A 14,844-nucleotide genomic window follows, 5' to 3' on the forward strand; every position below is an offset into this window, starting at 1 on the left:
TCATTTAATCTATCTGTTTATCTCACTCCTCTCAACTCCCAGAGTGGCTGTTATGTACTAGAATTTCTATGCATCTATCAGATGTTTAAAATGTAGCATTTGAATTCAAGGTGCTATATTTTAGATGGTTAGATTTCTGTCACTTGAGGGAAATTTGAATTTCTTATGTTTTATGTCGACAAATTATCTATTCTGTATGCAATCTTATTGTCCAATAGACACAAAAAGACACATTTGAATTTTATTTCATTGTCTATAATCTGTAATGGGAGTATGAAATGACTCAACATGTGTTGTTGTCAGCAACAAATACCACGCTAGTACCAATGATTCATATCTACTTTAAATGGAAAAGCCATTTCCAAAACCAATAGTCTGTTAACGATCATGCCTTGAAACAAAACATAAGGTAGTAATGTCAATACACAGCGATCTTGCTTTTGATTCTTTAAATTATTTTTAAATTTCTGGATGTGTATGTGTGTGAGGTGGGGGGAGGTGTGTGATCCTATGTGCCCATCCAAAATTAGACTACTCTTTTCTGAAGACACTTTTGTCTCTTTTTACTATTAATACAAAGAAGACGGTAACTGACTCGTAAATTAAAGTGGTAAAACTCAGGATGATTCATTTCCTTGGATTAATTTGGTACATTCCATAGAAGGTAAATACTCCCCATGTTTCCTATGCTTAGAAAAGTATTAAACATCCAGAAGGTATACCTGCTGGCATATGTATAGTCTAAAATTAAGACTCTAGCTCTTGATTTACAGATGTAAAGTCAAGAATTATCTGGATTAGGAGTGGCATTTGTCAGTCATTCTATCTCCACAAAACCTTAGAAGTTGAGCAAAAATTTCTTATTTTGGAAAGTTATTTAGAAAGTATCAAATTTTTAGCATATTAATTTTTGGTTCTTTTGATATATTCAATTTGCAAAAACGTTTCAATACAGAATAAATAATTTGATATCTTAAAAACTCATCTAAAAATGCCACATATTCCAGGAAACGGATATAGCTTGAATTACAGTATGTGAATATAATTATTGAGTGTTTATCAGGGTTCATTTTAATGCAATTTGAAGAGGAAAGCACAAGGCTTCTTACTGAATTTGACATCCTAACACTTCACACACTGGTTAAGAAAAGTCCACCATGGCAGGCTCAGTAGCCTCTGACTTCTACATTTATCCACCTCCAGAATAAGCTATGAGCTGAGAATCAGATGATGCTCCTCCACTGATGAGGTGGCAGTCAGTCCCAGGACTTCCCTCATTAGTTTTTGTGGGCTTTTGAGAGACTTGGGAGGTAATGTTTTATGACTTCAGTGGAACTGGAAAATCACTAGTCAAAATAATCTTAGGCCAGCTATTTATCGGTTAATCAGATCATATTCTAAAGTTGTTCATTGCTACCAGCAAGAAAGGAAGAATTGGAGAAATGAGCAACAACTTGGATTTCAAAGAGCTAAGTAAGAAAGCCTCACCCTGACCACTACCATTTCACACTTGATGATAGGAATCAGGGAAAGATCAGAGATTTGAGATAATATATGTTATGAAGAGGACAGGGAGTCTAAGAGATCAAAACATCCTTTAATTTTTGCTGAGGCTCTTTTACAGTGTTTAAGTGTGAGGAACACAACCGTGCCTCTGCTCACAAAGGCCTTAACTTAGCATTTAGGGCAAGATGAACAGATCATGCCAGAAATTCTTTACAAAAATGCCAAGCTTAATTATGATTATATTTGTGGAGATGAGCCTTGGAAACCATTCTTAAGGATTTCTGGACTTGTCAAATACTAAAATAAATTTTTATTTTATGTATACAATGAAATGTGAATCAATAATCCTGCTTAAATGACTACATTTGTTTAATGTACATTTCATTTCCCATAAAGGATGTGTGTTTTTTTAACCATACCTCAATTTAGCCACCATACTCCTAAAACATTCATTATATTATACACTCCTTCTTTATTTTTTTTAAATTTTTTTTTAATTTTTATTTATTTATGATAGTCACACAGGGAGAGAGAGAGGCAGAGACACAGGCAGAGGGAGAAGCAGGCTCCATGCACCGGGAACCCGACGTGGGATTCGATCCCGGGTCCCCAGGATCGCGCCCTGGGCCAAAGGCAGGCACCAAACCGCTGCGCCACCCAGGGATCCCTACACTCCTTTAATTAATTAATTAATTAATTAATTAATTAATTTATTTATTTATTTATGATAGTCACACAGAGAGAGAGAGAGAGGCAGAGACACAGGAGGAGGGAGAAGCAGGCTCCATGCACCGGGAGCCCGACATGGGATTCGATCCCGGGTCTCCAGGATCGCGCCCTGGGCCAAAGGCAGGCGCCAAACCGCTGCGCCACCCATGGATCCCCTACACTCCTTCTTTAAATGTGCTATTTTGTATACTTTACAAAGTTTGCTTACCATAATATTTGATTTATTTAAATAGGTACGAGGGAGATTTCAGTATGATAGAATCACCTTCATATTTAAGAAACCATGTGTGCCTTATTTGTTTTCTTAACCTTCCATTAAAAAATATTGGACAGTGCTCACAATACAGGAAAATGTACAAAGACATTATCTGCTCCCCTTTCCAACTCCTTTTCTTTCAGTTTCAGTAGATAACTTTATTAAGCTCACACTTAATCTGAGACTATTTAGATGAAAGATACTGCATTTTAACCTCTGGATGGGAAATGTGTTTTGAATATCTCTGATACCTATGGTTAAAGATTAAATTTAATATTAAGTATTTAATCAACACATTGCAGAGAGCAAATTCCCAAGGCTGTTATGAAGGTGAAGATTTATTTTTATACATACATACCTGTTGGGCTAAGTAAAATTAAAACTTACTCCTGCCTTTCCTTTCTTCCTCCCTCACCTTCAGGAAAATTAATAATATTCTTCAGTGAAATTATCTTTTTCCCCTAAATCTTCCCTTCCCCTTCTCAGTCCATCAGAATTCCATCCACCCTGGAAAGTGCAACCAAAATGCTACCTTCTTGATGAAGCATTGTCTGGCTTTTCCACAAGAAGGGTTTTTTCTCTTCTTTAAAGTTGTAAATACCATCAGTTCTTTACACCCCCTGCTTTATAGCATAGCTTTATGCAGTTCCTGCCTTGATTTGTAGTTTGTATCTTATTCTTCTTTCAGTGGAAATATCAACTAGTAGTTGAGAGTTTAGGGTCTGGAGAGAAACATTTGAGTTTGAATCTTCACAAATTTTGTGATCTTGGGTAGTTGTATTCAGTCACTCCTATCTTCAAATTTCTCGTTAGAAACACGGGCTTACTTCACTGAAAACTGTAAAGAAGGCACTTAGTATAGGAAGCACTTAAATGCTATTAACCATTGTCGTTGCTTGTATCCCCTTCATATATAAAGCTTTGCATATAACATATGGAGTAAACTCTATTAGATGAATTATATTTTGTTCTATTTTCTATAAACACTATTTATTATAATTTTTTTCCAAAAATAACTTGTTTCTTTATTCTAGTATTCCTTCTGCCTTGTTGTTAACAGCATTTATTGGGCTTTCACAGGGTCTAGAAAAGTATATTAGACTCTTGGGATATCAGAAATATTATTAGTTGTTGTCTCTCAGAGTACTTACTACAATTTGGTCCCCTTCACTGAAATAACTCACAAGGAAATATAATCATTACTGTTACCTAAAAGATTATTTTCTCTTGTATCATAACAATGTATGGAATATATTTAAATGGGGTAGAAGTATTTTTTACAAACATTTTTGATACAACACCAATAATTTTTATAACACTATTAGTTTATCAGTTGAGTTAAATGAGGTAGTCGAAGAGTAAAATATATGCTTAACAGTCTTATTATAAACCAGTAACAATCTCAGCCCACCATGCAATCTTCAAAAGTAATGAAAACAAAACAATCTATTCTAAGCATAATGATCCCATTTTTTCAGTGTGTTTTTAAATATTAAGTAATTTATCTAAAACTAGTAAGGAATTTGTTGCTATATTCTTATAGCATTTGTATATGTTGTCCCATGAGCATCGTGTATATAGAATTTAAATCTGTATCTTTACTTATCACAATAAAAATAACACAGATTTTCCCAAGTCACTTTTTGATTACTCTAGTTGTAGGATACTAGACTATTAGGTCTTCAGAATTGGGATGGCTTTTGAAAATCCTGCTGAACTTCTATCTCTGTACTATTATAATATAAACATCTTCAAATCTTTTTAAATTCACAATTAACCCAAACCAAAATAACAACAAAAATAGTAGCAAAAAACAAAACAACCACAAAGAACTCTTCCTTCAAACCTGTGTCACCCCTTGCTATCTTTTTATCTCTCTACTTTTATCACCAGTATCATTAAAGACTTTGTCTTACTCCCTTTCTTCCCAACCTCTTAATTACCAAAGCAGTGAACTCTTCTTATTCATCTTAACTGAACTCTCTCTGACATTTAACAATGCTGACAATTTCCTTGAATCCATAACTTCCCTACTCCTTCATGAAAGCATCTTCTTTGAGTGTCCTTTTGCCTCTGATTTCTCTGAATGTCCTTTTGCCGTGGGTTCTGGTGTTAGTTTCCTTTTCCTCTCCATTCATGATCTCTGGACGCATCCTTTTGTTTGTGGCTTACATTAGCAATCCCATGACTACAAGCATGTCTAGCTGCTGAGTGGACTTCTTCACATGATATCCCACAGGCATAGAAAATTCATCATGTAAAAATAAGTTCATCAATAGACCCAAAGCCATCCTTCCTCCTATCTTCTTTATCTTTCACTCTCTTTCATTCCCCATTCTCATCTAGTCTCCACGTTCTATAATCTTTACTTTCAATTTCTTCCTCCATCACTTTAATTCAAGCCCATCTTCTGTTTGACGTACTACAGTTAATTTCTGTAGGTGTTTCTGCCTCTAGGAACCCAAGGCTATTATTTTCTCTTGTATCATTCCTCATAGAGCTGCCCTAATGGGTTTATCAAATCTGATCATCTTTTTCTTTTCTTAAAACTCTTCAGTGGATCCCTACTGCCTACATGACGAAGTCTGAGTTTCTTAGAAAGGCACATCAACTACTCATTCTCCTAAGTATATCGATCTGGTTGACTCATTTGTGCTTTAATTCAAGTAATTCTTTCTGGAGTCTTTTTTCACCATTGTTATTACTTTTGGAATTTTTTTTTTTTTTTTTTTTACTCAGATCAAGGATAACATATTCCATGAAGTCTTCCCTGACGTATTATCTTACCATTACTTTACAATGCTATTATTTCCTCATTTTTGCCATTCCAGGACATGGCAAACTTGTGTTATGCTACAGATTATACATCAGTGCTGTGCCAGTTTTTGTGTCTGTCTCTCTTCTGACCACATATCACATGAGAAGAACCTTATTCCCAAGGCCTAATGTAGTATATCATAGGTATCACTGTTACAGTTATCTTTAATGAGTAAATAAACTGAGTACAGTAGACTGTACTTGAACTGCTGCTTATAGAAGTAAAGGATGGGCAATGTCAGATTATAGGAAATCCTCCATAGCTTCTGGCAGAAAATTGTTATTTAATTTTTTAAAAAAAGAGTTTTGGGATGCTTATGTAGCTGCATTGGTTAAGCATCTGCCTTCTGCTCAGGTCAGGATCTCAGGGTCCTGGAATGGAGTCCCACTCTGTCAGACTCCCACAGGGAGCCTGCTTATCCTTCTTCCTCTGCCCCTCTCCCCTGCTCATGCAGGCATACTCTCTTTCTCTCAAATAAATAAAATCTTTAAAAAAAAAAAAAACAAAAAAATAAATTTAAAAACTTTTGAACTTATGCTCCTTAATTAAGACTACAATTCATAAAATAATAATTCTGCATGGCAATAATGATTGCCATGATTTTTCATGGAAAAATGAATATAGGAAATGCATTAAAATGAAATTTTAAGAAGAAAAATGACAAATTCCAAGTTAAATTCTTCTAGTGAAAATCTGCTTAGAAACTCTTGATTCATAGATAATTTTAATAAGCAGTAGTTTGTTCTTGGACACATAAATACATTGTATTTGGAGAGACTAGAAAAAAGAAAAAAAAGAAATCCAATAGAGTGTTACTGTTGTCAAGAATAACAAAGGTAAGGAAACCCAGACTTTATACAAGTAATACTAATGGATTCTCATATTTTCAGTGATGGCATAAGAAGATTAATATACTCTCTACCCTCTAATTTCCACCACTTTATGAGAATCTAAGCTTTATTTAAGTGCTTATTTGAGAAAAAAAAATTGACAAAAAAAAAAAAGAAAAAACTGTAGAACTAATGTGTTATTTATACTGCCAAGTCATAAAGGCATATTAGGAGAAGTGTTTGGGAATGTATTCAAGCTTATTAACACATCTCATCACATTTCACAGTTTCTTAGATGTCCCTTTCAAAAAATTTACATCTCTAAAATTGGTATGTATGTCACAGTCAATGGCTATCATAGCTCCTTGGCAACGTTTTGTTTTCTTAGAGACACAAAATAATGCTGCCTCTTAAAATAAGTGGTGTCTTAATTTAATGAAATATAGTAGAAATTAGATTTGGGGACATATAGGCTCAATAACTGATTGAAAACTAAAACAAAAGTAAATTTATATACATGACATAAAATAAATGGCTTATTTGGATTTGACAGTTTGAATGCTTCTGCCCCGTACCTTTTTATATGAAGATAATCATTACCATTATTTTTCCTCTGGTAATAATTAAGCATATGGAAAATAATATTTCTACATAATGCTATACCTTATTAAGTTAGCATACCATATGTTTAGTTTTGAAATTTTTCAGATTTTTTAATAATCCAAATCAAGTTTTTAACTGCTTTCACAAAACAATTTTAACATAACCTGTGGTGCTATCAAAATAGCATAAAAGAGATTCAATTGCAATGCAAATTCTTAAAAATAACTGCAAACCTCACTGATCATAGACATTTTTCAAATTTCCCAGCCAAATTACTGAAAAGCATTTTACCAGTTTATCTGAAAATATGTGGCTGTATGCACACAATAGATGCTACCAGATTTTCTTACCCTAGTAATGGAGATTAATGATGCATAGGCTGGCTTGTTTTTCAGTAAGTAAGAAAAAAATTGAAATGCAATGGATATCCCTGCTCTAGTGAATTCCTCACTGTAGCAGTGACTCTTATCACCAGATTCCAGTACACATATCTCTCCTACTCCAATCCAAGGAAGGTTACATTTATCAACATATTATTTTCAGCTCAGCAAAGAGTTTCATATGGGTAACTTGCATAGATTTCTTAATCTGTATGTTAAAATAAGAATATTTATATAACCAGGATTTGTTTTTCACAAAATAAAGGTGTTATAACAGATAACATTCGGATTGGAGATTGCACAGAAAATATTTGATAAGAATGATTGAAGGCCTACTTTCCAAAAATATTTTCCTAGTACTCTGTTAAATTATGTAATATTTTATATAATTAATTCTATAATTTAAAGATGATTTCCCAGTTCAAATTAGAGAGAGGAAGTATTACTTCTTAATATTTTAACATTGATTATTTTGCAGGAAAATTGATTTTTTTAACATTGATTTTTATTATTAACAAACTTAGGCTTTACAAGTTAATGACAGTTACCAAAAAGACAATATTTATTCTCGACCAAAGCATGAAGGAAGCAAGATGCTGGGCTTGTGTTATGGTAGGAAAAAGTGTATTTACCATACTTTTAGAAAAAAAAAATGCAACCCTTGAACCATGAAGCAATAGTTTTCTGACCCAAAATCTCAAATATTTTATGAACAAGTCTCATTCAATCTACTCCTGTATTCTTCATCTTCTGCAACTGACTTTCTAAGCCTTAAAAAACAAAAGTATTCCCCCCAACACAAGAACAAGCAGTTCATGTCTAGTGACATCCCCTTTCCTACGCGTCTAAGAAAAACATTTTTTTCCCTATCATAACAGATAAACAACAAAAGAAACTCTTATCCTGAGGGACCTCCCTCTAGCTCAAACTTGTACAAATAAAACCTCTCCCATATCAGATCTTTCAATTCCCAGAATCTGTCAAAATCCCTCACCCCCATAATATTTTCAGAAATATTTCTTCTGTTTGAAATATTCTTTCCCTCAACCTATCTTCTCCTGTTGCCTTTAATTGACTTATTTCAATCCGTTAGAGAAATCTTGACTTTATTCGGAACAAGTCAGGGCTCCCAATTATGTCTTGCCACATATAATATGCTTATTTTAATGATTATGCAGTAGCCATCTGTCTTTTCTGTCATAAAGTAAGTTCTATGAGGGTTTCAAAACTGTACCTCACATGCCTGGTACATACTAAGGATTTGATAAATATCTGTTAATTAAATCAATTTGAGTTTTTCCAAATCGGAGCATACTATTACCTGTCTCTAGTCACTTTAAATATCTTAGTACACAGGGACACCTGGGTGGCTCAGTGGTTGGGCACCTGTCTTCTGCTCAGGTCGTGATCCCAGAATCCGGGATCAAGTCCCACATCAGGCTCCCTGTGAGGAGTCTTCTGCCTATTTCTCTGCCTCTCTCTCCCAGTCTATAGCTCTCATGAATAAATAAATAAATATCTTAGTATACATTCTCTACCAAGTTACCCAGTTTAGCAAAAACATTAATAGTTTATATTAAAGTGATTCTGTAGCTTGATTTTTATTAAGATAAATGTTTCTCCTGTGTATGTTATATGATATATGCAATTTGTTACAGCACCTGCCTGAAAACCCTGGCATTGCCCTGATGTAGTGAGTCACAAATTTGTATTTGGTCAGTGACAGCTGCATACTCTTCATAAATGTCACTATGGCTGGGCGATGATGACAGCTTTTCAACTCACTTGGATTTCTAGGACTTCCTTTACTCAAACTACTCTTTCCCTTGTAGAGGATGTTTCTTTATATAACCTTATCTTGCCAGAATCAACTAACCATTTTTCTTCTCTCTTAGAGCTAGCTGTTCTGCTGCTATTTTCCCCCCTCAGGTGATTTTAACATATCTTAAGAACGTTCAATCACAGTTTGTCAATACTTATATATCTTCTCATTTTTAGTATGCTTTGTGAAAACTTGCTGTGATACTGATGCCATATACAATGGAAATGTAGTTACCGTACTTTTTTCTGGACATTCATGAACATAATAGCCATGACTGTTATTTGTGAGAATTATTCCTGATACTTCAATGTGATATTATTTCATTTATTTCATAAACCATCACAGCCACCTGATGCTGGGAAGATCCCTAACAGTATAATTCCATAGCAAGTCAATTGCTTCTTTGGGCCCTGAAATCGCATCCACTGGAAGTAGAGGTGCTGCTTACATGTGGAGAAAATAACAGCACCTATAAAGGCTGAGTATGAGACCCTGGCAAGGGGCCAGTACCTCAGGATAGCTGAACTGGAAAGAATGGTGGGGAATAGCTAGAAAGGTAAACTGGATTCACAGCATAAATGGCCTGTATCACATTCTATGGACTTTGACTTGCTGATGGTGAGTATATTTGAGGCACAAAGTACAAGATCAAATTTGCATTTGGAAAATATCATTGTGTCAGCTTATTACACAACAAGATAGGAACATGTTCATTTCTAGACTTGGGCATATGGTCAAACTGTGCAAAGTTTGTTGTTAATTTCAACATTAGATCCCACTCGATTCCAGTTGGCAAGCAAGAGCTCTGTAGCTGGAGTACTGGAAGAGACCTTGTACAGGGCAAATGTTGTTCCTACATTGAGTCTTATAAACCAGTTTGGGGTATATTTGAAATTCAAAGATAAAATCAAAGATGAGATTACATGTACAAATAATGTTTTTATTAATCACCTAGCTTCTGGAGTTATTATCATGGTGAAATGTGTTCCTCCTTAACTTAATCCTGTTTATCCTTTAAGAGTCTTATTGAAAAAATAGATTTGTTCATTTTCCTATATGTGTAAGTGGACCACTCTGAATTGAGTCTCATTTTTTACATTTCAAGATCTTCCCTTAAAATGAGACATTCTGAACATTAATAATTATTTCTTATAATTTATAAGTGGGGTGAATACGTTCTGACCTCCAGGACATACCCCAGACCATAGAAAATAATTCTTAGTTTTTAATGGAATAGTGTGTGCAACTGCTAAAGAATAAAGAAAAAAAATGACCTTGCATACAAGTTTATCTAGCATAGCTTCAATCTGCACCTGTTGTGTGGCATAATTATTAATATTACCCCCTGTCACACTAAAGAAACATTTTGATCTGAAAGAGAAATTGTATTTTTTTTTAATTTTATTTTAACACCATGGGCAATGGCAGGTGTAAATCCCAATGTAAATCCCAGCTCTGATACACACTGTTTGAATTTAGCAAGAAAGCTCACTTTGGAGTCTTCATCTATAAAATTAGAGACAGTATGTTTTACCTTGCAGAGTTGTGAGGGAAAATATGCAGAATTGGCTTCATGTGTGTGAAAGGGATCTATGCTAAGATGGGCCCTAGGCTTGTGTTAATGCTTTATTGAAATGCTCAGTACATTTTCAACAAGGGGCAGTGTGCTTTCATTTTACTCCGGGCCCCATAATTTATGCTTAGTCATGATTAAATGCAAAAGGTACTAACCTAATCCAAATGTTCTTCCTTAAGGCTTCCATTCTGGTTTAAGCCCTGATTTTATTTCAGCAACTAGAAAATCATTTATAGCCATTTAAGCCAACTGAAATACTAAAATGCAACAGAAGCAGGTTATTTTTCATATAAAAGCAAATCTCCATTAAATAACACAATATAAAACAAACAAATAAATAAAATAATACAATATAGACCCAACAATATTTATGGGAGAAAGCACTTACCATCTATTCAAATGTTAAGAACTTAGCAATAAATTATTAGTGTATTTTCCAGGGTAATGAAGTAATTTATTGCTTTGCTTGGGAGGGCTAGTTTTTGTTTTGTTCAGTTCATACAAGTTACTAAAATAATTTTAATATTATAAGTGATTCCCCAAATTATGAAGAGTCCTCTGGCTTTTTACATACATAAATGTCTTTGTGCACCTGGATAGTCACACTGGGGACAATGTAAGTATCCTAAAACTCTTTTTCTGTATGTGGAGCAGAATGCTATCCTTAGTATTTACACCTAAATATTCATAATGACAGCTTTAATTTTTGAGCTTTTATTGTATGTCAGCACTGAGCTAAATGTTCAACATGTATATTCTGCATATATTATCAATTCATGCATACAAACGAAGCATCTCTTTGAGGTGGGTATTATTATTTTCACAGTAATAATGGCACTATTCAAGCTTAGAGAGAATTAATAGCTTGCCGAAGCCATATATAGGTAGAATATAGAACTTAATTCTGAAAACTAAATCTCTGAAAAGCCTGAGCTCTTCATCAGGGCATTGGTATTTCATAAGCTGGCATCAAAGAATGTATTCTCAGAACTCCATGATTCTATATCAGTTGAAACTGGGTGTATTCTCTAATAATAACCTAACTGATAAAAAATACACGTGTATTCTGCGTCATCCAGGTGGTCTGATAATTTGTCTTTATTCCTTGCTAGTATACCTAGATTTAAATAAACTAGTAAGAAGGAAGTGAGTCAGATTTAAAATATAAATTATTCTCTGGCACTAAGTGAAGGCCATGTGGCATCATACTGGACCACACAGATGAAAGTTTCTCAGCAGTATAAAGAGGGATAAGATGAGAGAGAATTGAATCATGACATAGCCTCGTGCACTTAAAGGCATAGCAAACTCCAAATGCCTGTATGCTAGCAGCCAGCTCCCTCTCCACACTGCCAAGGGCAATTTAATTTCAGGAAAATGAAATCTTGTGTCGCATTAGATACATGTTGCTATTTTAGATTTTACTGTTTTAGTCTTATATTTTAAAACATGTTTTGGTATTATAATTGTGTACAGCTAAGAGCACAGGGACTTATTTTATGTTTGCACATGGTTATGTTACATTAAAATGAAAACAATTTAAATCAATATTGGGAGTTTTTTAGGGTTTTTTTTTTCTTCTACTTTAAAAGGAACTTAGTGGAACTTAATTGTGTGGCAGTTGTTTATGTGACTGGTTGATTGTTAGCAACACATCATTGGTTTTTATTATTATTTCACACTATGTTGTTATTATCCTGACTGCTTCATTTTGATCATTTTCATTTTCTCATTAGGCTTTCTTCTTTTGCCTTAGTTTTGTTAATGTTTAAGCATTAAACATTGCATTTAAAAGTTAAAAGCAATTCATTATATTTTACCTTGTTATATACCTCCTATGATTATTCTCATGATTATTCTCATGAATAATTATTTTAAAAATCTTATTTCTGGAACATAATGATTTGCTTTATTTTCTTGATAAGTTAAAACTTTGAAAAATATAACTTCCCTTGGCTTATGGTATGATAATATGAAGCAAGTTATTAGATCTGATAGAAAACTGAACTCGTTGAATTTCTGAGACATAAGGAATATGTTTCGGAATTTATAAAAACTTGTTTGATTTTGTACTATTGCCACAAGCTTTTTAAAGTATAAATTAAAGTTAAATTTGAAAAAAAAATTGAGAAATTCCATCATTAAATTTTCCTAGATTAATCCAGAGGGTCAACAGTAACCATATACTGATTAAGAGAACCCCTTAGATTACTTTGTTGCTTAAACTGGGAAATGTGATACATTTTCCAAAAGTACCCAGTTTGTTACAATTGCTGGTTAGCAGATTTTACCCATTACATCAGTTTTCAAAGGCAGTGTACTATTTATTTCTCTTTTGTTCCTGAGGTTCTTGGATCAGGGGAAAACTGACTATTGGGAGGAAGAGGGGTCAAATTCAAGAAAAGATAAAACTAAAAAGATCTAATAAAAATCATTCTAAAATAAAATGGATCACTTTACCTTTCTTTTAGACTTTAAACGATATAAATTATAAATTTAATCAGAAACCTACAAACTAAAAATACATCCTGAAAATCTTGGGCTGCCATCCTTTTCCATCCTATCCTTTCATCTTTGGGGCAAGAGGAAATGACTGAAGCCATTGTATATTTCCATTTATGTACAGATATCCTGTCCATGGACAGTTTTTCCTTCTTCCCATGTATCATTTGAGAGGGAATGAGTCATCTCCAACACACAGCCATTCTGTACATTATTTTCCTGTTAGGTTCTAGTTAAAGTAAAATGCATTAACACTTCCATACATTACATTACTTGCAAATGATAATGCTTTCTATTAAACTGTACTTCAATATTCTGTTTTATCTGCAGCTGAATGTGGTGCGTCTGCAACAAATAATGAAGGAATTTTGCTTTCTCCAAATTATCCACTCAACTATGAAAACAACCATGAATGCATTTATAGTATTCAGGTTCAAGCAGGAAAAGGAATCAATATTTCAGCCAGAACATTTCATTTAGCACAAGGAGATGTTCTTAAGGTAGGTGGACTAAGAAATACTTGTATTTTGATCATGTTTAGTCATTCAGTATATATTAGTATATATAAATATGTATATATATGTATGATCAAATGTAAGTTGATTCTGCCAATCATAGATTTCAATTATAAGTCGTTTCCCATTTTCTTATGATCATTTTAATTGAGATAAATGTTTTGTTTACAATGTCCATTTATAATATATTCATTTTTATTTTATGGGACATAAATTTTAATGTTTCAGTAACACCAAAATAACATTTTCAAGCCAAATATCTTCTAATCTCCAAGGAGACATGTATTTAAAATATAATTAATACAGGAATGGTTATTTCTGTAAGAAATATAGTGATGATTTATTTCTGTTTTGGTATACATTAAATAATTTGGTTATCTCTGTTGATAACATGGATTTTTTTTGCATTTATGACTATAAAAATTTTATATTTTATAAATACATAAAATGAATTACTTCATATCTATAAATTATTGAAGAAAAATATATTTTGTTAATAATAAATGTTTAGTGGAGCACCTGGATGGCACAGCCGGTTAAGCATATGACTCTTGGTTTCAGCTCAGGCCATGATCTCAGGGTCATGAGATCTAACCCCCCATCATCAGACATCATGCTCAGAGTGTGGTCTGCTTGAGATTCTCTCTCTCTTTCCGTCTGCCCCTTCTTCTCACGTTCTCTCGCTCTAAAATCAATAAATCTTTTCAAATATTAAGAAGATTAATAAACATTTGGAGTAGAATTTGTAACTTATTCTAAAAAGTTGAAATAGGCAAAGGTCCCACTTTTTTAAAAGTTACAATTTTAGGAAAATAAATATTTCCATATTGATGATTCATATTTTGCAAAGTGTTTTAGTAAATATAGTTTATATGAGTAAGTAGAATAAAAATAAATCCTTCTGTAAACATCAAATTTATATATTTTTAAGATAATTGCATAAATTTCCCTACTCATCAAGATTTCCTTACCTGGTAAGAAATTCAACATAATTCTGTTTTCACAATCTTAAAAAAAAATGTGACATCTCAGATTGGCAAGGGTTGAGGATCCTGGCTTAGCAGTGATTTTAAGAGTGTTGGTTATTTTTTTCTCTTGAAAAGAATATAATTTTGATGATAATTGATGGTTCTCTAACAGGAGTGTGTGCTTTGGGGTTTGTATAGATGTGGGAAATTTCCCTAAATGTAAACAATATTATTGTTAATTTAGGACCATTCCTGTTTTTTGCACTTTCCCCCAACAGGCAACAGAAATTCACTTTATAATCTCTTTAACCTACAGTTCATTGTTTGGGTTTTCTTGTT

The 14,844-nt window shown here is 33.3% G+C and overlaps 1 protein-coding gene across 2 annotated transcripts in view; it reads left to right on the top strand.

Annotated features, from left to right (window-relative positions):
* The window catches only part of CSMD3 (CUB and Sushi multiple domains 3), a 1,174,336-nt gene that overhangs the window by 827,022 nt on the left and 332,470 nt on the right, over positions 1 to 14,844 (top strand). For both annotated transcript variants that reach the window (XM_072734033.1, XM_072734032.1), the window contains one exon: positions 13,353 to 13,522. In XM_072734033.1, coding sequence (XP_072590134.1) covers positions 13,353 to 13,522 — 170 coding nt within the window. The remainder of the gene's footprint in view (positions 1 to 13,352; positions 13,523 to 14,844) is intronic.

The sequence above is a fragment of the Vulpes vulpes genome, chromosome 13 (assembly GCF_048418805.1).
Source record: "Vulpes vulpes isolate BD-2025 chromosome 13, VulVul3, whole genome shotgun sequence".
Lineage (NCBI taxonomy): Eukaryota > Metazoa > Chordata > Mammalia > Carnivora > Canidae > Vulpes > Vulpes vulpes.